Source organism: Protopterus annectens, chromosome 1.part2, assembly GCF_019279795.1.
Source record: "Protopterus annectens isolate FY-2018-M chromosome 1.part2, PAN1.0, whole genome shotgun sequence".
NCBI lineage: Eukaryota > Metazoa > Chordata > Ceratodontiformes > Protopteridae > Protopterus > Protopterus annectens.
The window spans coordinates 831,408,808-831,432,607 of record NC_056727.1 but is presented as its reverse complement, the minus strand read 5'-3'; the positions used below and the strand labels follow the sequence as shown (position 1 = coordinate 831,432,607).

The window sequence follows — 23,800 nt, the reverse complement described above, 5'->3', positions numbered from 1 at the left end:
CACACAAATGTGAATATTTTTGGAAGACTTATTTATGTCAAAAGTTACAGATAAGGGAGTCTCAGCAAATAATAGCTACTACAGAAAGAGATGAAATAAAAAATACTAATGCATAATCAAGCATCAGAACATTTCCAGAAACAGATGGTATTCTTGTGGAAATCTGGAAGTCAGGAGAGCGATAAACATGTACTTAACAAAACTTTAAAAAGGGGAAGGGGTGCACCAGTATCTTGGAAGAAAGCAGTGTGGGCTGTATTACCGATACAGGTTAAGACCCTTCAAATCTGGCTTTGTGTAGACCCATTTCAATTTTAAATCATGACTATAAAGTATTCATATCTGCATCATCTAAGAGAATGACAAAGATGTCACCAAAATTGACAGAAATTGATCAAAGCAGTTTTGTAGAGGGAAGTAAATATTGGCAAACATTTGATAATATTAACACAGCTATGATAACCCAGAGAGAAGCAGAGTGTAAAAAAACACCACAATTGTTGATGAGTCGTGATGCAGAAAAAGCATTTGATAAAGTTAGCTGGGATTTTATAAGTAGGACAATGGCACAATGGGTTTCTTGATAGAATACTAAGGTTAAGGGACAACAGTGGGATTCGATTATTAAATGCTCAACTTCTCTGTCCTTTTTCTCCCTGTTTACTGTCCCTGCTACGCATAAACAACACAGCATTTAAAATATTTTAAATTGACTGTTTATTTCCACTAGAACAGTACCTTACTGTACTGTGGCGGTTTCACTTTCAAAAAAACGTTTGTCCCGCCCTTGAAAAGCTTGCTGCAGTCTTCAATTCACTGATATCATCAAGGCCACTGAATACAGGTAGTTTTCTGGCCATTTTCTTCTTCAAACTGACATCACCACTACCATCCTAAAAAACACCCATACTATGATGTCACAGCTCCCTGGTCCTTCCCCTACTCATATAGGAAGTAAAGGCTAGAACAAAGAAGCAGTACATGAGTGAAGTATCCTGCTGTGAACGGTCAATCACAGCAGGTAACAGCTCAAATAACCCTCAGCACTTTGACAGCTAGGGAAGTTAGGTGTGAAGGGGGATGTGAGATAAATCATAGTAGTACAATTCAGTCTTCAAAAAAGACTGCAGTTTAGCCTTTCTAAAAGGGAGCAGCACTAAAAAGCACTCTGAAAGTCTGTTCTGCAGCATTTGCATGGTTTGTGCTTTAAGTAGTCATTGAACAGCATGAAATGTTACTTATAACTAACTGACTGAAAGACAGCAGTGTATGCATGTAAAATCAATGCAGTGACAGGAGCTTTAGGAAGAAAGAAGCCTGTGCGACGTAATTTTTTTTACAAACATGCATTGTGGGATACCTAGAGGCAGACTAAACCGATCAGAATTACTTCAAGATGTCAGACCTCATGGGATCAGACTCAGAAATTACATATAAAAATATTTAAAAACCTGTAAATAGTCCCAGAGTGGTGTTAAAATGTAGGAAACACCAAACCACGATGAAATGTTTTTTGAGTCTGTGGGTGCAGTTCTCCTTTAATAAGGAGAATGTATGAAGGGTCGGAGAACAGAATTAAGAAGAGAGGGTTTGTTCTTGGCAACCTTCAAACACTGGACTCCACCCAGTTTGGGTTTGTGAAGAGCCAATCTTGTCTCCTGAACCTGATTGACTTCTTCGAATCAGTCTCCAGAGCTGTGGATGAGGGTAAGGTGGTCCACACAGCCAATCTGGACCTCACCAAGGCCTTCGACATCATCCCCCACTCTGGAATCATAGATAAACTTACTAAGCTGGGCATTAATCCCTACGTCACTCAATGGGTTGCCAACTGGCTTACTGACAGAACCCACACTGTAAAAGTAGCTGACTCCAAATCCAGCTCCAGACAAGTGGAGTACCTCAGGGTTCAGTCCTGGGACCACTCTTGTTTGGCATCTACTTCTATGAAGTACAGGCCAACACTAAGGGACTCTGGCTAACAAAGTTCATAGATGACTGCAAACTGGGAGCCATTATTGAATCCCCAAATGATGTGGATATTCTACAAAAGGGCCTTACAGAAACAGATGCTTGGTGCCAGAGCCATGGGCTCAAGCTCAATGCCAAGAAATGTATAGTTATCCCCTTTGGGAAAAAACATGTATCCATGAATTACCACATAGGTGGCAGTACACTAAACACCGAAAGTGTGATGAGAGACTTAGGGGCACAGGTGGACAGTGGTCTCACCTTCGATAACCACATTGTCACAACAGTCAGGAAATCCTTCTATGTGGTACACCTCATCACTAAGTGCTTTTCATCCACAAAAAAGGAGGTCATTGTCCCACTGTACTCATCCCTCATTAGACCCATTATAGAATACAATGTCCCGTTTAGTAAGCACCTCTCAAGACATCTGCAACAACTGGAAAGGCTGCAGAAATACCTCACTAAAAGAATCACAGGTCTAAAGCAGATGCCCTATGCTGACCGTCTAAAATAACTCCAGCTATAATCTGTCACATATCGTCTACTCAGAGGCGATCTCTGCTTAACATACAAGGCCATGTCAAACCCAGAGCAGTTGGGACATGCTACACTTAAAAGAAATCCCAATCCCTCAGAGCCACACGCTGCAGAGATCTAAACCTTGTCATCACAATGAACGAAACATGCTGGAGGGATAGGTTCCTGACCCAGAGACTCCCGACTTTGGAAATGACTGCCCATACATGTCAACCAGAGTGCCTCTTTGGCCCCCTTCAAAAGGAACCTTGACGATTGGATGGGAGATAGGAAATTAACCCCGGGGATTACGTCAGTCGCCCTGCTAGACAGGGGTCCAGGAAAGTAAATATTGTGGGAAGAAACAGCCAAGGGATTGTTATGGCTAGGCTTGTATAGGCCCTAGGGCCGATAGCCTAGTACCATGCATAACTGGAATACAAAACTAGAGGCATATGGGATGAAACTCAGTACGGACAAGGCAATAGTCATAGTAGCAAATGGAGGAAATCAAAAGAAGCTGAAAACTGAGATAAAAGGGAAACAGTGCAACAGGTTAACAGCCTCAAGTACCTGGGAGGGGTGAATGAGGAGAAGGGAAGTCAATATGAGGAGATCAAAGCTAAAATCAGAGGTACTGCAGCCAAATGGCACAGAGCATAAGGGTAGCGTGTGACAGAATGCCAAAGCAGCAAAAAAGGAATATGTACAAAACAGTGGTACGATCAGTGTTTCAGTATGGTACAGAAACCTGAGCAATGAAGGCAGAGCAGATTAGGAAGATTGAGGTGATGGAGATGAAGTGCCTGAGACAGGCTGTAGAATATACATCATGGGATAGAAAAAGAAATAAGGACATCAGAGTAGAAGCCAAAGTAACCCCAATTACAGATAAGCTCAAGATGAACAGATTACAGTGGTTAGGTCACATGTGCAGGAAGAACAGACAATGACTTGGTGAAGATAATTTGGGATAAGCAGGAAGAGGGCAAGAGGAGATGAAGACACACAGTCAAGAGACTGACAGACTGTGACACAAGATTTGCGACAGTCGGGCATTAACAATCAAAGAAGGTATGAGAATGGAAATTAATAGAAAGAGATGCTTACAGATGACACTTAGGTGTACAGATAAAAAGGATAGTGTTACAGCAACTAAGGATATGATGGAAGAGACTAAACAGAAGACTATGCAAAAATGAAGAAAATAGTACTTCTTGATTACGGATATGGGAAGTAAATACAAACACTGAAAACGTTTTTAGTCCTTAGTTTTATATGTATGTATCTGGAGGGAAAGAGGGCCAGAATGAAATGGGTTAAGTTGATTAAGGAGATTTAGGATTACTGGATTTAAAGGGGTGTTTTAAAATGCAGTCAAGGCTCATATACAGATTCACTGCTATAAGCTGATGTTAGTTTTAAGTGACCTCTGCTTTGTCAACACATTTTAGCTGACAAAAAAAAGATGGCAGACAGTTGTCAGACACTGCATAATCCCTTGGGGTTGGGAAATATGTCCTCTCTTTCAGGGACTGTGAATTCTAGGAATTGGAATAAATAATTAACAAGGGGGTATGGGGATGCAGTAAGGCTTAACTCTTGCAAAAAACATGGTTTTAAAATTTGCTTAATTTGAGAAATAACCCTGAAGCATGCACAGAAGCAAGCCAATGTTAATGTGTCGACATCAGTGATATCAAAGGCATATTGTCTACTCCGGGGCGATCTCTGCTTAACATACAAGGCAATGTCAATCCCTGAGCTGTTGGACATGCTCCACTTAAAGAAATCCCAATCCATCAGAGTCACACGCTCCAGGGATCTAAACCTTGTCATCACAATGAACAAAACATGCTGGAGGGATAGGTTCCTGACTCAGAGACTCCCCATACTCTGAAATAGACTACCCATACATGTCAAGCAGAGCGCCTCCTTGGCCCTCTTCAAAAGGAACCTTGACGATTGATGGGAGATAGGAAATTCACCCAGGGATCACGTCCGTAGCCCTGCTAGACAGGGGTACAGGGAAGTAAATATTGTGGGAAGAAATATCCAGGGAATTGTTATGGCGAGGCTTGTATAGGCCCTAGGGCCGATAGCCTAGTACCAACCTATGAACCTAGTAATTCAATGATTGGCACTATACATGATTTTCTCTATTAGAGACTAAATATTTCAAAATGTGAAACTGGCAATTAAGGGCAGTCATAGAGAGGTTAGAAGCACTTGCTTTCTTTCCAAATCAATCCAGCAGTCTACTTTCTCGGTCATCTGGTTAAAGATGTCCAGCTGCACAATCAGGGGTATCTTTGGAGGATTCAGTGGATAATAATGAAGGATCACCTTGCAGATTTTTGTAGAGATGGTTGTAAGAGTCAAAACACTTTATAGAAAACAATCTGATTTCTTTGGAGCAGGTGGCAGAAAGTCAGGATACAGAGAGAGAGAGAGAGACAGAGATCATCAAAGACATCATCTAGAACTACATGACCTGGAGGAATAGCTAGTGGTCTGGGGGATGGCAGGCATATAACTCTCTATAATGGGGTTGGGCCTGACAAATCCCTTGCTTTCACAATTAAAAGTCGCCTTCACCTTATGAAGGGTATCCCCGAAGGATATGTCCTCGGGAGGAGAAGCAGAATATAGGGCATTATCTGAATCAGAGTCAGAGCAGGATTGGGGGGGGCTCTGACTAGGACAATTATTCCGCATCCTCAGATCCTCAGGAGCTAGATGTTCCTTGAAAGGAAACATTTCTCTTTTACTGGGACAACTTTCACGGGTAATCAGCTGTGTCTGGCTTAGCTCACTAGATTTCATACAGACCATGAATTCCTGAGCTATCGTCAGAAAGCCCTGTGCTTCAACCTGGGCTGTATCAGCGGAGGACTGGGTAGTTGTCTGATGCAAGCTGACTGGTCTTTTAGGCTTAGACACCTGTTTAGAAAGGTAGGTCTTAGGAAGCAGTTGGATGATCGCGACCTCTGTCCATGTTCCTGAAATGTACACATACATGTCCAGTGAAGGAGAGGAAGAAGACCTATCTCCCCTGGTAACCAATGCATGAGTGTTGAAAGCTGAAGCCTGTGGAGTGGCTTTGGACCCAACCAGCAAAGGTGTTGGAGCAGTTCATATCTGGTTGGCCTGCTGCCGGTGTAGCCTCCTGAGTGATCACAACAGAGAGCTTTGGCCTAATAGACATTGGACCAGAGGGCTGCAAAGGCACTTCACCTGATTTGTTGGCAACTTTAATGATTTAAAAGAAAGACAGCTGTCTTTTAGGGCCAGTTCTGCATGCTTCCTGAAAACAACTGCCTTTATCAACATCATCTAAAATATATGGCATCTGCAGAGTCCTTTTCTTTAAACTTTTTGTCCTTGTGTTTCTTTGGTAAGATACCAGTCAAAGCCAAGGAATAAAAAGAAGTGGAGGGAACAGAGTGAGAGAACTCCACATGGGCTACAAGAACTTCAGCCCTAGGCTTATGAGCCTTAGCTCAAAAACCTAGCACAATCCTGACAACTAGAAACATCATACTGAGGCCAGAGACAAAACAGACAAAAGAAATTAAAATCTTTCTGTAGATTTGTTTCATGCACTTCAAGCAGATATTGACCTTTTTATACATTATGAAAACTCTGGAGAAAATGAGCTGACAGACCGACTATGAGCACCTGGTAACAATGGAATAGCGCACTGGACAGCATGTCTAGAAAGAACTGAAGATAGCACCGGTGAACGCTCCTCATACCCTGATGTCCGGATGTCGGTATTCTGATATCCATCAGCTAGGGATGATGCAGACTCCAGAAACTGGGTTAGTTATGAGCATGGCCGGAAAACACAAGAATCAGTACTACAACACTGACTATGAAGAACCTCCACAGTAATCTAAATCAGCATGCAAATTACCATCTTTCCTAGTTTTAGCTACAGCAAAGTACTTTTCATGGCTGTCCACTATACAATCAGCTAGACGGAAGCAATGATGCAGTAAGCAGCTAATATTTCATAGGAAGGGTCAGTGTTGTAAAAACAAATGCCACTATGTACAACTTCTGCTGAAGGTGCAGAGCCCAATCATTAACAGATCTTTTTTTAACTGAATTTGAACTGGATGATCAAAGTGAAAACATTTAAAAAAGGATAACATTCTGAAAATACAAGCAAAACAGTGTGAAATATTCATACAAGCAGCAGTCAGCTGTAAAATTAATGGCCATAAAGGTCCAACAGGTACCTAGATGGAAATGTACGTACTGAAATAGTGGTTAACTAGATAAAACATTTTCCTGTAACTCGAGGGTCTGCTTAATGAGACCCACTAGAAGGACATCCTGGAAATAAATTCTGCACTTCTAGAAAACAGTACAACTTCTGGCAGATACTGCACTAATTTAAAGCAAGCTCAATTTGACAGATTACCTTGGAAGCTGAGGAACTGCCAATGCTTTCAGAGCAATCACTACCTCAGCTATGCACAGCAATGCACTGCCCAACACATTTTTCTCCTCTGTTTTATCAAGGACAAGGTCAACAGCAGTATTCAGCACTGGTACAAAGGCCTCCTGGTTCTCTGCTCCAAAGCATTTGCACAGCAATTTTAAGCTATATAATGCAGTTTGTCTATTTATAGCCTGTTCTTCTTCTTTTTCTTTGTTGCACACGATAGACAATAGCTCCGAAGGCATCTCCAAGAATGACTGCACCTGTTAATGAAAAATCTGATTAAATAACAGAGCAACAATGTGTAAAGGAGATGAGCAAAAGATAACATGCCTACCAAGGTGTGATCTCGGACTTTAAAATATCTGGCACAAAATCTATTATATGTGCAGCAACACCTAATTAGGTATTCAAGAGCAGTAAAATAAAGCAACGGAAAAAGGACAAAGGCAAAAAGAGCAAGCAAATCTGAAATTCTGACAAATGACTGTAAAACATGACAGCTATTACAGCAGTGATGAAATAAACCTCGCAATTCATAAATCTCTTGCAGTGAAGGAACTTGGAACATCTTCTCAAACCATAACTATACTTCCCAAGGTACAATGTCCTAGCAGTGAACATCTGATGAATTACATCCCGTACACCTGAGCTTAATTCTCTGTAATCTCACTGTCTCATTCTGCAACTTCAACCAAGCCACTAAACTATATCACAGCTCCCCCATTCATCCACGAAAAGGAGCAACTTGTGCAAGGTTGAAGAAAATATATACACACACATGTATAGTTATACGTGTGTGTGTATATATATATATATATATATATATATATATATATATATATATATACACACACACACACACACACACACACACACACACGTATACACGTACTGTCACATGTCAAACTAGAATGTAGAACACAATAGCAAATACTATATACAGTGAAAAGTGGCTTTTCTACTACAGTAATTCAAAAGAATATAGATATAACTTACTACAACCAAAAAAAGTCACATTTCATTGGAACTGCTTGCATGTTGCACTTTTCCTTAAGCCATGTTCGGTGTTTCATACACAAATGCCTATATGCTACAAAAATAACTCTTTTTATCAGCTGTAATAACAAAACATGCAATGCAAAACAAGCTGATTTGGATTTTGGCCCTACCAGTGGTACAGACTTTAGCAGAGTCACTGCACATCTCTCAAACTTCAGTAATTCAAAAGCATCACTAGCGTTCTAAAATCATAGCCTTACACCCTATGAAGAGCATACGCTACTTAAGATGTGTATCATTAATTTACTTTGGATTAGAAATTAGTACAGGAAAACAGTATTAGATTACAAATGCTTATATTCTTCCACTGTAACAATTTCATCAAAAGCAGCTACAGCTCTTATCCAAAAATAATCCAGTTATTCAGTACATATCATAAGAAACAGAGAGCTCTCTTTTAGGGCAAATGCTGCATGCTTCTTAAAATCAAGTGACTATCAACATCATCTAGAATATGCCCAGATTTTTAACTTTGCCTTGTTTTCCCAGGTACGAGGATCACAATTTTATGCTGCAGTTGTTTTGAACTATTGCCAGAGGTTAATCTGTGGTAATTTTTTTTTTTGCTAAGAGAAACAGGAAATATTTTGTGTATTTTTTTTTTTTTTGGCAAAGTTGTAGGTGCATGTAACCCTAAGACAAGGCAAGGCAGATAAAATTCTGGTACATGCTTTAAACCATACAAGATTTACGACTTCATATTTTGAATCAAAGTTCTAGCGGAGTGCTTTAGGAATGACCATTCTTTCCTACCTTACCTTTTCATAAGAATGCATATTATACAATGCTTTTGTTTGGTACTTGCTTATTAACCCAAACGTACTTCCCAGCTGCTGAGAGCAACAGAAAGCATTGGGAACAGCTATTGCCATTTAAGTGCTTGCTTACACAAGTTAACTGTTATGTGCTATACAGTAAAACCAACTCATGTTGAGCTTTAAACTTTCTTTTTTTTTAAACTGTGGGCCTTTTCACTACAATTTTGGACTTTTCTGATCATACATGGTATACCACCAAGTAACATGTAAATCTTGAGAGAGAGAAAACCTGACATGCCCAAAGAAAACCAAAGCTATTCACGCCTGGAAACAAAGAATGGCATTTTCCTGTGCAATGATACTATTTGATTGTTTTGTATTAAGCATCCCCAACTCCTGCTTTCTCTCATGTATATATTTGCAAACACTTACTACACAGTGCCTCAGATTTGTTTGAAGTTCTTCAGCTGTAATCAGAATGTGTGAATATTTGAGTAGCATGAAACAGCTAAACCTTTTTCCCCTGTTAGTCTTCAACAATAAAGTGCAGTGGTCTTCCCAGTGGCTATACCCCAGATGACCCAATTTCAAACAATATTCTGCACAATGCAGAAACCAGCCAGGGATGGGTAAGATATAATGGTCAAGTGCTGCTTTACGTACCTTGGTTTAATTTCTCTAAATGCTTAGGTTTTTACATACCTTGATGGGAATGGACTCTATTCCTAAGTCAGAGCATAATTAAAGTTTGTGGCATTAGTTTTGCTTCAGTCATTGACATTTGATAAAAGTGCTCTTCTCAGCACCCGCAACATACCCAGAATTGCCTATTTTTGCAGGTCATATGGGATTATTTTTATTGGCAGCATGTTTATCATGTACCTCAGACAGACGGAGTGCTTTTGGTGTACTGCTACAGGAATACCATACCGGGGGGGTTTAGGGGTGCAGTTCCTGCACCTGGAATTCATGAGCAGGCTACAAGCTCAAAAAACACGCACAAACTAATATGTATAGCGTTTACATATTCAGATTAATTTTTACAGACCTATATAAAGATTTGCCTTGTTGGGAAACCCTTAAAATGGGAGTACACAGTATTTTTCTGTTCTCAGCAACAATGTCAAAGATTCTATTAATCACACCCAAGTCATGCATCTCATCAGAAACATAAGTTTCAATACTTGAAGTTCTTCTACAAAAAACGTCATCTGAGGCAAATCTAAACACACTAATAGCTTGACTTTTTATAATATATTTTTGACAAAAAGATGATTACGATGACAATTTTGGAAAGCAAATAAGTGGGTTTCTATACATCTTAGACTGTAATTCTACAGTTAATTTGTCTCTTATTATGACATACAGAATACTGATAGTATCTCTTGGCCAGTTAGTCAACAATGGAAGAAAACCAGTGGTGGTGTTCAAATTGGAAATAAAAATTCCTTTCATTTCTCTTCTGTTTTCCTATATAAAATAATCAATATAGCTACAGTACAGCTGATAAAATAAAAAACACTGTTGTAGAAGGCTTTCTTCTCCTAAAAAATCTAGACCAAATTGGCAAATGTCAAAGCCACAGGGTTCCCCTACTGCCTCTCAAAATACCTGCTGGAAAAGTCCTTCACCAAAAGTTAAAAAAAATGATTAAACAGGTCTTAACGATTTAATCCATTTGACTTGATTTAAATATTCCCTATCCCACACCAAGGCCTTCATCTTGCAGAATGACTGTGTACAAATTCCTTAATGTTTAATGTGAGAAAGAAATACTCATCAGTAAAACCAACCACTCTTGGTACCTCAAGTCATTGACAGGAGTCTTGAAGAAAATAATTATGCATAGTAAGAAAGCCAATAAGGAATTTATTACTTAAAAAGGCTATAGGTTTGGTTTTACAGCCTGCTGATGACAGTAACGGTCTACAGGGAGGATCAGTAGAATTATTAGCCTTGTGATTATTTTAGGGGTACAAAAAGTTCAACCAACTAAAATGACTGAGGCAGATTACTACATGCAAACATGTATATTTCAGTTCTTGGAGATGCCACCAGAATCATTACTCTTAAGAATGCTTGTAAGGGGATTCCCCTACACGACGACGACATTCCAGAATGCAGACAACCATATGGCCGACACCATATGATCGACATTCAGAATGACATTGTGAGAGGTCCATAGAAAAGGAAAATAAAATTTCCTTTCAACTGTTAGCAGGGGGGCTATGCCCCCCTGCACCGCCTGTGGGGGGCTCTGCCCCCCCACACCTCCTGTAACTTTAAAATACCACCTCCGAGATCGCACTACAGTGCAGGAATGGAAATCTTTCCATTCCGCACTATAGTGAGATGCCAGTTCTGCATTGTCGGCATTCTGAATGTCAACCATATGGTGTCGACATTCTGGAATGTCGGCAAACTGAAGGGGACCCTTGTAATGATGCGTGACCTTGAAAACAGCATACAATTATGTGAAAAACTGTGCTACTCCTGTGCCAAGTCTCAGATGGGCGCATTTACCTTCTAGAACTCAGATGAGGTGTTGTGTATTGCGAATGGCTGTTTATAAACTGGACTATGCAAACACACAGCATTCGGACAGAAGGATCCCTTTAATGTTTACCCTGAAAGTTTTAAACCAAAAAATTCCACACAGTTAAAAAGTAATAACCCTGCATAGCATTTTATACCAAAACACACTACTAAACATACAATTATCATATATGAACTACTAAATGAAAAATTCAAACTGCAACAAAATACAGATGCCCAAATTACAGGTGGAATAAGACACAAGAGGGTGTGCATGGTACAGATACTACAGCACGTCCAGGGGTGCAGGTGAGTTCAGCTCCTACCTCGATTTCGGGTCACTGTCTTCTGGTCCCTTGGAAGAGAAGTTGCAAGAGGAAGCATCTAGACTCAGCAGAGGAGTCAGTCACTTCAGACACTGACCTCGATGAAGCAGAAGGGTCCACCAGTCACCTCCTGAAGATGTCTTCTTTGGAGACATCCTAGAAATGTTAAAACAGAGAGGTGGCTGGCAGTTCAAATCCCCTTCGACTGAGGAGTCAGTCTATCTGAAGGCTTTTGGGTTTCACTCTTCCACCTCTTGGGTGACTCTGTCTGATGAGCTTACTGATATAGTCTCTTTGAAGGTGTGGGAGACCCCAGACACTATAGAACCCTCTCCTAGGAGGCCAAATAAGTAGTTTACTTCCCTGAAAGACAAAACATTTCTATCCAAGGGAGTAGGGGTTGATGCCATGGTCGTGGCGGCGGCCACTAAAAAGGAACTCTCTGAAACAAGTTCCTGTATCCATCCTCCTAATAAAGATTCTAGGACCATGGGCAGATATGGGAAGTGCATCTTCTCTTCAGCGACCTTTGCTCTTCAGTCACTGAACTAACTTACCTATGCCATTTCACAAGACTGCAGAGGGATTTCCTTAAAGAACTAAGAGATACCCTACAAAGAGCCATAGCTGATGAGGTCACAGATAGGGTAGCCTCATAGCTCGCTACCCTAAACTCTGTAAGAAACTTGTCTATGAGGCTAATCTAACAAGCAGCAGATGGAATGAGTAGGGCAGCACGTTCAGGTATCTCTCTTAGGAGGCAGGCCTGGATTCACCTTTGTGATTTTGTGGAGCCCTTCAAGTCTTTCTTCGTTAATGCCCCGTTTGATGGCTCTTCTTTGTTTGGCCCCAAAGTAAAAGAAACACTCACCAGGTGTGAACAAGAGGGCAAGACTTTATCTGCCATTGGAGTACGCTTCTCCACTCTTACGAGACCCTTTCCCAAAGGACAGATAGGTAGTGGAAAGATGTGGTTCAGAAGATCTCAAAGGTCTTTCCCAAACACACAGGGTGAAAGTTCCGCCACCGAGGGTGGGGGTGGGGGGGGGACAACAATGGAAGACACCAACCACGAGGAAGAGGACACTCGCAAAATCAAGGCTCCAGAAAATCTTTCTTTGGAAAACCCTTTCAGCGCTCCTGAAGGGAGGCCCGATTATCCACCTCTGGAGACAATCGGGGGGGGGGGGGATCCTCTCTGCACCTTCAAGCCTGGCTAGACATAAACGACAAATGGGTGCAAAGAATAATATCCAGAGGTTACATTATCCCTTTTTCCCTTCCAGTTCCCGGAAACACAAGAGTTCCAGACATTCCACCCAGTCAAATGGAACAAGCAACCTTAGAAGTCTCAAAGTTGCTAAACAAGGGAGTCATCCAAGAAGTCCCCGCAGACCACAGGGGATCCGGAACTTACTCAATATTCTTTCTGGTTCCAAATAAAATGGGGGACTAGAGACCAATCTTGGATGTCAGCAAATTAAACAAATCAGTAAAGAAGAGCAAGTTCTGGATGGTTACACTGCAGTCGATACTTCTGTTTCTAGAAAAAGACAACTGGATGCGCTCTTCAGAGATCTCCATGATGCTTACTATCACAAAGATAGACAGACTGTCCAGGAGGCATTTGCGCTTCCAGCTAGGAGCCAGTCATTACCAGTTTTGAGCTCTGCCCTTTGGTCTCGCTACAGCCCCCAGTGTGTTCAACACATGCACAGCAGTAGTTGCGGCTCACCTGAGATGACAAAGGATTCCGGGTGTTTCCATATCTAGACGACTGGCTCATAACCACACCGACCAGGCACCTTCTACTACAGGCCAGAGAGACTACATTACAAATCTGTTCAAGACTAGGTATTACAAAAAAGTACAAAAAAGCTGCTTAAAACTCTGTCAAAAATAGATTTTTATAGTAGCAGAGTTAGACACACAAAATTGACAGCAAGTCTTACTCCAGAAAGTATACACACTTTACGATGCCAAATAAGGAAGAAATGAGCACCTGCCAAACTAGTACTTCAAGTGCTTGCCAATATGCAGCTTCAATTGTTCTGGTACTGTTAGCATGCCTTCACATGAGGTTGCATCAATGGCTGCTGTCGACACAATGGTCTCCTTCTAGAACTTCCAATGACTCGAGATTTTGATAACCAATTCTTGCAAACAAGACATTTTATGGTGGATTCAATTACCTCAAGTAACTCAGTCTCCCCTTTACGCTTCTCCAACTGCAAGCCACAGTGACCACAGACTCATCCCAGATGGGGAGGGAGGGCATTATCTGGGAAAGACAGTCCAAGGCACCTGGCATCCTCATGAGACCCATCTGCACATAAATGTTCTAGAGATGAGGGCAGTGCTTTTCGCGTTGCAAACCTTTAAAGACTCTCTCCCTCTAGGGACAACAGCAGTCCAGACAGACATGTCCGTAGTCTGGTACATAAACAAGGAAGAACCATATCTTAACCCCTTATGTCGAGAATTCCTAAGTGTGGCAATGGGCAATTTCTTCCAGTCGTTTTCTAATCGCAACGTACATAGCGGGGAAATCCAATGTAATAGCAGACAGGTTGACCAGAGCTATTCTAATACCTCACGAGTGGTCCCTCAAGCAGGAGATTGCAGAAGAGACCTTCTTAAAATGAGGCCAGCCTTGCTGCAATCTATTTGCCTCATCCATGAACGCCAAATTCAGCAACTTTGCCCTAATCCTCCTTCCGGGGAGACCCAGAGGGATGCACTTGTTCAAGACTGGCCCTCGGGACTCTCTCATTCTTACCCACCAACACCCCTGATTCCCAAAGTATTACAGAAAGCAAATATGTTGGAGAACCATAATCCTAACTGCCCCCTACTGGCAGCGACAAATTTGGTTCACCTTCCTTTGGCCTCATCTTCAAGATGAACCATGGATACTGGACCAAGTCCCGGATCTTTTGCCACATGCTTCAGGAATGGTTCATCCCAACTTACATAACCTCAAGCTGACAGCTTGGTTGCTCCAATTGCATTAATAGCCAGGTATCTTTCTCTTTTAACACCAATGAGACACATCTTGATCTCTTCCCACCATTTTTGTCAGGATTTTAGTGTCCTCATCTACTAGTGAGAGTGGTCTTTCAGTCTCTTCTTACTACTATATATCATGTTTCCTTTGCCTTCACAAGCCTGTTACTGTATCTTAAACATATAGTCCTATGAAACACTGGCAACACACACAAGACACATATTATATATATATATATATATATATATATATATATATATATATATATATATGTATATATATATATATATATATATATATATATATATATACATACACATATACACACACACATATATATATATATATATATATATATATATATATATATATATATAAACTAAAAAGGAACAACTGTTCAAAGGTGCAGGACCCCCCCCATAAGGTGTTTTGTTCCCCACCCTCCTCATACCTATATGCCAGGTGTTGAAGCTAACCTTAGAGAAGGCTATGCTACACTAAGGGGAAAAATCACCTTAATGAAAACCCATCTCGAACTAAAGGTGAATACTACAAAACATTTGACAAACCTCAGTTTTGGTATACAGACATTCAGGTAATTAGGCCTTAGCAATGTGAATTGTTGTCCAGCCTTCTCTTTACTTACTATTAAGTAAGTCTGCAACCAGCTTTACCCTTCTTCCTTTCGCCCTTGGCTCTCTCTCAGTGTTTTCTCCCTCATAATCCTACATAAACAGTCATAAAACTGCAGATATCTCATCATCTTGCTATTTCTGAATACAAGTTCTCCTTGCCAAGTCTCTAATTTCCCTACTCCCACCACTCTTTTCTCTGCTTCAGCTTCTAATACCTTCTCAGCCTCACACTATCAAAAGTTTATACACCTCAGCTTTTCTGACTCCATCCTCTTCCTTAACCCTTGTTCTTCTTCACTTTTGAATCTGTCACAAATGATTTTCTATTTCCCCTACTTCTTACTTCTCCCGCTTATTTCATGCTTTCCTTCTTTCACATACTTCTCCCTAACTGCTACCCCTTCAGTACATTCTAAAAGGTTGCTCCTGATCACTGACCTCTTCACTGTGTTTCTGCAACTGTTCTCTCCACCATATCTTTCAACAGGATCCTATATTCTCATTCGTCTAGCCTTTTACAACCTCCAAGGTACAGCAACTTTAAACATCTGAGATCCATTACCTATGCCTAATACTTCTCTTACTGTAGATGCTGGCCAGAAAGATACCACAACACTAACCTAGCAGATAGCAAGAGATTTCAGGACAACAAAATAACTACATAAACAAGTTTTTTTTCAGTCCTGCTTCTTAAGAACACTCAAATTGGAGTACTGATCTGATGTATGACTGGCCCCAGAATGTGACTCATTGACAGGTTAGGAGTCATCAGCTTCCACATCAAGCAAAAAAAGTGGACAGTGGAGCACTGAGGAAGATAAACAAAGCAGTTGAACAGCAGCACGAATTAATTTAAGAATGTGATTGCTCAGCAGAAAACTGGAGCAGGAGAGTACAGTACTAACCTCCATAAAGAGGTGTGTGTAGCCTCATAACTTACAAGTGCAGAAGCCTCATCATAGATGTACAGGACAGGAGCAATGTCTTTCATAATACCTACTCATGAGACAGGCTAATCAAAACAAGACTATGCTGACAAATTACCTGACCAAGATTAAGAACTGCAAAAATCTGTAACATAAGATTTCTTAGCCAAATGTACTTGCCTAAATGACATTACTAATAGCAACATATAATGTCTTAACTGAAATCACTGTTGCAGTACTCATGGCAGATGGGTTTTTGTTGCTGATATCTGGCCAGAGTACCAAAGCTTTACCTTCTTGAGGGTGAACGTCCATCATATGACCTCAGCTCATGTGCGTCAGGTTATGAAGGAGGTATGCACGCACAAGTTCCCCAGCCAAGTGCACCATTTGAGAACCTTCCTTTTCTTACCTCTTACAGCTGTGGTATGGAATTGTTAGATATCAGCTAGGAGTGGCAAGTATGAGTGCGATAGGCAGATTCCGTACAAGGACTTGCACACCAAGTGCCTTTTTTGCCTAGGCCCAGAACATGACTACAAATCCTGTTCCATTTGTCAGTTGTTCATACCAAACACCCTCAGACTAAGACTTTCCTCACTTAATACTCTTCTTGAAACCCAGCGACTAAAACACCTAGCTCAATCTAATATGGCAGATTCTGAGGACCTCGACGTTGTCCTTCCCTCTAAGAAGATACTCAAGAGCCCCTAAGGTGTTTTCCAGTCTAACGTCTCTGAGTCAGATGTACCCAGTGAGGGTCGAACCTATGTTACATCCAACTAACTCTTAAGTGCCCACTACTGAGACACCGTTGGAGGCCTTGCAGACTGCAGATACCTCAGAACAGCTTGGAAGGCCCACACGGACTCTCTCAGATCCTTGCATGGGAGGAGGTTCCTGATAAGCTTATTGAAATGAGACAAGGTTCCGATTGTCCAAGTCTTGTACAAGCGTATGTCACCCTAAAAAAGGAGGACAAAAAAAAAATAAGCATAAAAATAAGCATCTGGTGTCCTCTCCTGCTTCCACGGAAAAGGAATGGATGGACTTCTCCCAAGGTTTATCTTTAAAGCTATTATGGCCCTGAAACATCCTCCTTTTGCAACCCAGCTATCTTATGCCACACCACAAAAGCAAGCCTTGGTTTCTTCCTCCTCTGAAGAGGATCCTGAACCAGATTCTGACCATTCTCTGAATTACTCTTCACAACTCTGCTCTCCTAAGTAAGTCTCAGATTAATCTGATTCCCTCTCTGTTGACTCTCGTCTGCAAGAGCCTTCTTTTACAGAAACTATTCAGAATATAAGACACTCAGTGACAGCTAAGGCAAATCTCACAAAAAGCGATGCTGCAGCCTTCTGGAGAAGGGTACTCCTGCTCCTAAGCCAGCTCCCCTACTCTTCGAAGCTTATCTTGATGCTTTCCATTCTTCATTAACACCTGACTCTCGGTCACTTGCTCCCTAAAGGACTGGGCAGATTTTATAAGATTCCTGCTAAACTTAATACCTCTATAAAAATCCCATGGCTGACCCTGCAGCAGTTTTCCTCTCCTAGAATAAGCCATCCAAATTGCTTCCACCGCTAATGTCCTTCCCTCAGACAAGGACAGCATGGATATGGACAGGTTGGGTAAGAAAGTTTACACCTTCTCCATTTTAGCATTCAGAGCTATTAACTACCAAACACAAATGACTAAATAACTGTTCGCTGTGTTACAGTCTATGCATAAGGTCACGTCAGAACCTCAGACAGCAGATTCTAAAAAGCAAAGGCAGACCCTTCTGTCCCAAACTACACAAATAGGAAGACACAGCATCAGATGCAGTGGGCACTATTCGCCCAGGGCTGTAGCTAGAACAAATAGGAAACTTGTGATCAGAAGGTATGCATGGCTACGGTGTCAGCCCATTCCTGAACACTTTGAATCCAAACTCTTGGATTCACCCTTGGACAATGCATTTTGTTTGGACCACAAGCTGCAAATCTTTTCAAAACTCTGCAAGATCAAGGCAAGACTATAAAAGACAGCAGGCAGTGTCTCCTCTCTGCAATTCCTAGATACCATAAGAACCACCACCCGTCTAAATCCACTTTCTTAATTAAGATGGACACTAGGCCCTTTCAAACATAGAAAAGTGTCTAGGAAAAGATTTTCTGACAAACCACAGGACGACTCCTTTTTTGGGAGGAGTCCTTTTGGGAACAAAACCTTGTGACTATCCTCCTCTCCCCACAACCCCTCCCTCTAGCTCACCACCCCCAATCAAAAAGGCTTTCCTTATCACTTCAGCTCTGGCAGGTGGTAACTACAGACAAGTGGGTTTTGACCATCAGCAAAAAAGGCTATGCCCATGTCATGGGAAAGCATTCCCTTCATGAAAGGGATTTCCAATACTCAGCCCAACTGCCTCCCATGATTGATCCTAATATTCAGGATTTGCTGGCACAGGGCACCAGAGAAGAAATACCTTCATTGGAAAAGGTTTATTCAAAGATCTTCCTTGTTCCAAGGAAGGAAGGGCAATGGAGGCTCTTCCTGGACCTCTCCCAGCTAAACAACTTCCTGGAAGTGCCTGCCTTCTAAATGCTTTCTCTGAACACCCTCCCCTCCTGCCCTTTACTCTTCCTCAGGCATTTCTAGTGTCCCCAGACCTCAAGGATACCTATATCTTCACACACCCATACATTCATCATGCAAGAGATTCCTCATGTTCTTCTCTGGCTCTGTCATTTTCAGTTTGCTGCTTTGTCCTGTGGGCTTTCTACTACCCCAAGAGTGTTCATAAAGTACCTAGCACCTAGTCCTCTGTTGCACTCAGAGGAATTCAAACCTTTCCCTACCTGGATAACCTGTTAAATTCATGCCCTGTCCACAAACAATCTCTTCAAGCACCTACATTTCACAGTAACCTAGGATTCACTGTTAGTTTCTAGAAATCTCATCTTACTCCCTTTCAGGATTTGGTCTTCTTGGGTTACACGCTAAACACAAGCTAATGCAGGCCTCCCCTCCTTAAGAAAAAATCCAAAGCTTGGTAAGCTTTTTTTTCTCTCCAAACAATCTGCTCAATGACTCATTGTGCTGCAAGGGACAGCCTCAGGGCTCTGGGGTTCATGGCTGCGTCCATACTAATAGTCCCACTGGCCAGGCTACATATGAGAAAAATTCACTGGTATCTGAAATCAATGTAGGCCCAACACTCACATCCCTTGGACACCATGATCCCTCTGTTGCCTTGCATTAAGAAGGAATTTCTCTGGTGGGAGAAACAAGGGTGTTTCACTCACCCCAGTCCATCACAATCAAATTCTTCACACCGATGCCTCAGACAGGGCTTGCAGAAACTGGACAGGTTCCCACTAGGTACAGGGAGAAATAGATTTACTCTCATCTGAAGGAACACATCGACCTGAAAGAAACGTGGGCCCTTCTGCAGGCCCTGCAGGTTTTCTTGCACCTCTGAAAACCAGGCATTCTCCTGGTGTACCCTGAGAAAAATCACAATCCTGCAGTACATCAACAAACAAGAAGACACAAAGATCTTAACCCTTGTGCAGGCTAGCACAGGAGGTTTGTCATAAGGTCACTCAATTGAACATAACCCTCACAGCAGCTTACGTCTCAACAAAAGAATGTGCTGACAGGCTTTTTTAAGCAGAGACCGTGTGGATTCCATGAATGGATCCGAACAGACAAGTCTTCAAAGGAATCATACACCAAGGAACTCTGCAGACAGACCTCTTTGCATCACCAGAGCATTACCAGCTCCCTCTATTCTGCACCAGGACCCCATCTCCTTATGCCTGAAGACAGACACCCTCTTCTTTCAGTGGACAGGGAAGTTCCTATATGCCTACACTCCACGGCCACTCATTCTAAGGGACCTCTTAAAAATACAGAAAGACACTCCCAAAACTGCTGCTCCTGGCTCCTTTCTGGCCAAGATAACATTGGTTTCCCATTCTGTTTACCTATAGAAAGGAAAACACTGGATAATTCCAGTACAACCAGACCTAATCATACAGAAGGGTCAGCTTCTACACCCCAACCTAGTCTCACTCTGTGGATGATGGGTTCTAATCCCGAAAAGACAGTGATTTTCAGAGGATCTGGTACAGGTTTTTACAGGCCAGGAAACTCATTACCAGGTAATCATACAAAGCCAGATGGAAAAGATTCTCTATTTGCTGCCATAAGCACATACTGGAACTACTCTTACCTGGGGTCCCCACCATACTTCAGTATCTCTGTGAGCTTCTGCATTCTGAGTTGGCATACTCATCTATTAAAGCACATTTTCAGCCATCAATGCCAGTTTACCTCTAGACCCTCTTTTTACGTCCAGAACAGATGTAAAGTTCTTCCTAAAAGGAATCCTACACCTTAAGCCTCCTAAGAAAAACATTACCCCACCATGGGATCTTAATTTTGTTCTTGAAAAACTCACTTTACCCACTTTTGAGCCAGCAGCATTGGCTATCTTAAAATTTTGCACATGAAAAATGGTTCTCCTACTGGTTCCAACCTCTGCTCACAGGTTGTCTGATCTTTAGGCACTCACAGCTACTATGCCCTTCCTTATTTTCCACAAGGACAGGGTAACACTTAGGACAAATCCTTCCCTTCATGCCTAAGGTTGTGAGTGAACTATAATTATACCTCAATCATGCCACTTACCTACCTGCATTCTTCTCCAATCCTCAAAAATAGGGGGAAAGAATCTTACATTTCTTAGACATTCACAAGCAGCTGTGGTTCTATTTGGATAAAATTAAGACAATAAGAAAAACTGCCGAATGATTTGTTTCTTTCATAGAGGCCAAGTTGGGCCAACCAGTCTCAAAGAAAACCACTGCATCTTGAAAATGTTTAAAACTTTTTATTTCTGGTACTTGCAACATGGTAAGTCCACACCCTCCTGTCCTAAAACACACTTCCCTTGGGCAGTTGCCTCTTCTGCTGCTTTCTACAAACGGATTTATGCCAGGTTCTTCTTGGAAGCAGCTACTTGGTCCTCTCTGTACATCTTTATCAAGCACTACAAGACGGATGCCTTCTCAAGCTATAGGATTGGCTTTTGCTAGGTCAGAGTTCACTGGTCTCCTGGACAGTTCCTCCTCCTGCTCACTTTAGCTGGCCACCCCCCTGTCCTTCTCACCAGCTCTGGAAATCACCCATCTGTGATGAATACTGCAACACTGGTTTTGGTTAGGACACAGTACAGTTGTGTAAGAACTTACCATAGCAGTAGATGTCTTACTAAATGTTTCAGTATTCCATCCGTCCCTCCTTGTCCTCTATTCTCTTGCTTTTTAATCACAAATATGCATACAGCAGTGAGAACAGTTAGCATAATGGTTAAGTTCTTCACCTCCCATACATAAGGTACAAGGTTCAATCCTGACCTCCGGCCAATGCCCGTTTGGAGTTTGTATGTTCTCCCTGTGCCACTGTGGGGTTCTTCCTACCTCCAAAAAACATGCTAAGTATTTCCATCTCAAACTCACCAAAGAATGGAGCTATGGGCAGCAGCACAGACTTTCCATGGTGACCTATAGCGAGCTGTACAGACCAACTGCTTTGGGCATGCACAGTGGTGCAAAGTATCCACAAGATAGGAGAACAGAAATCACAGTCTGTGATGTCGTGGCAGGGCAAGCTATTTGATGGTGTAAAAATATGGCTTTAAGTGATTCAGTCATGTTGACTAATGTTTATATACACAATGGTTTGATAACAGCAAACAAACGGGTATTTGCTGGTGATAAGGGACTCTTGCTAATGGTGGGAAGGGGTGTATGTGCCCCTACTTGCCAGTGTGTGCCCACCATAAGAGCTACTGGTCAGCTGTTTTCCAGTTGCCTAGCCTGAGTTACCCGAGACAGCTCTAATGAGCTAAAGCTGGACGTAAAATCAATAAACCTACCAAACATGAATTAAGAATTGCTACACTCAATGTAGGTTTACTGACAGGCTGCAACTTGCAAGTGGATGACATGGTGGCATGAAGGGGACTGGATATCTTATGAATCCAAGAGACAATATTGCAAGAGTAGTGTAGCAAAGACACTTGGCTTGGAATCCAGAGTCTACTACTCAGGAGAAGAACAGTCTAAAAATAGTGTAGGAATTGTGGTGAGAGAGAGGCTTCAGAAGGCAGTGAGAGAAATCATCACAATTAGTGACAGACTCATGGCAATCAGACTCCAGTGTAATGATAGGGCAGTATACATAATTTTAGCACATGTCCCACAGCAGGGTTGTGATAGTGAGGAAAACAGTGAATTCATACAGCAGTTGCAGGACCTAATACATAAAGCCGGAAAACAAATTCCCAATTCACATAAAACAGAGCTCCTCAATGACCCTCTAACGGTAACTTAAAACAACTTGATGGGAGACCATAAATTTACCCGGGGGTGTCACCTACGTCCTTCTTGGATAAGGGCAGTCAGTGCTGATCATAGACCTGTGCTGCAAATATAAACTATACAACTAAGTCAGTATAAGGGAACAAGGGCACAACATGGCTAGGCTTATAAAGGCCCTAGGGCCAATAGCGTAGTAACCCCCTATGAACCTATGAATTGGTGTTGATAATGGGAGACTTGAATGTACATATCAGGACACCAAGAAGGAGGAGGAAACAGACAGAGAATAGCAGAACCTCAAAATAGCAAGTGTGAGAACTACAGGACAGATGTACAGCCAAGCCAGGTAAGGAAATAAGGTACATAAGGAAGGCTGGTGGTGGAATTCAGAAGTCCCGGAAGTCATCAAAAGAAAGAAAGTGGAGGACAAAATGGGAGATATAAAAGATGGATCAGGCTATAAAGGAATACTGATTGGCTAAGAAAGGAATTGCAATAGCACAGAACAGGGCATCAGAGTCACTGTACCACCATCTGGAAAGTGACTCAGCAGGCTGCAAGACAAAGAAAGATAAAGGAGATAGTCAGACACCCTTCTTAAGGGATATCAGCAACAACCTGCTCACCAGTCCACAGGACATTAAAGGCAGATGGAAGGAGTAATTCCACAGCAGCTTCTGAATGAAGAAAACCCCACAGAAGCTGTACTGCCCCAGACACAGCCTATGATATGAACAGGAGCAGCCCAAGCTAGAAGAAGCAAAAATAGCACTAAGAAAAATGAAATTAGGGAAAGCAGCAGACTCAGATGAGGTCATGGCAGATATGACAAATATGCTTGGTGAGCTATTGGAGAAATGTGGAGAGAAAGGCGTATCTTGGATAACTGGGGAAGAAGCATACTCGTGCTTGTGCACAAGAACAAAGGGGACATCCACAACTGTGGCAGTACAGAGGTATCAACCTCCTGTCAACTGCATGAAAGTTCTGGAGAGGATGACTGATAAATGGATAGACAGAGTAGTACACAGTGATGCAAGACGAGCTGTCAGGATTCAGATTAGGATGCATCACAACTGACCCGTTGTTTTCAGTCAGACAGTTGAGAAGAAACTAACTATGAGGAAAGAATCCAACTGGGCATTCCTAGACTTGGAGAAAGCATATGACAAGGTCCCAAGAAAGCTGAATTGGTCAGTACTGCAGTTGTTCAAAGCCCCAGAAACATTGG

The 23,800-nt window shown here is 41.9% G+C and overlaps 1 protein-coding gene across 2 annotated transcripts in view; it reads right to left on the bottom strand.

The window, feature by feature from the left end:
• The window catches only part of HEATR1 (HEAT repeat containing 1), a 1,780,420-nt gene that overhangs the window by 314,990 nt on the left and 1,441,630 nt on the right, over positions 1–23,800 (bottom strand). For both annotated transcript variants that reach the window (XM_044059100.1, XM_044059109.1), the window contains exon 36: positions 6,923–7,206. In XM_044059100.1, coding sequence (XP_043915035.1) covers positions 6,923–7,206 — 284 coding nt within the window. The remainder of the gene's footprint in view (positions 1–6,922; positions 7,207–23,800) is intronic.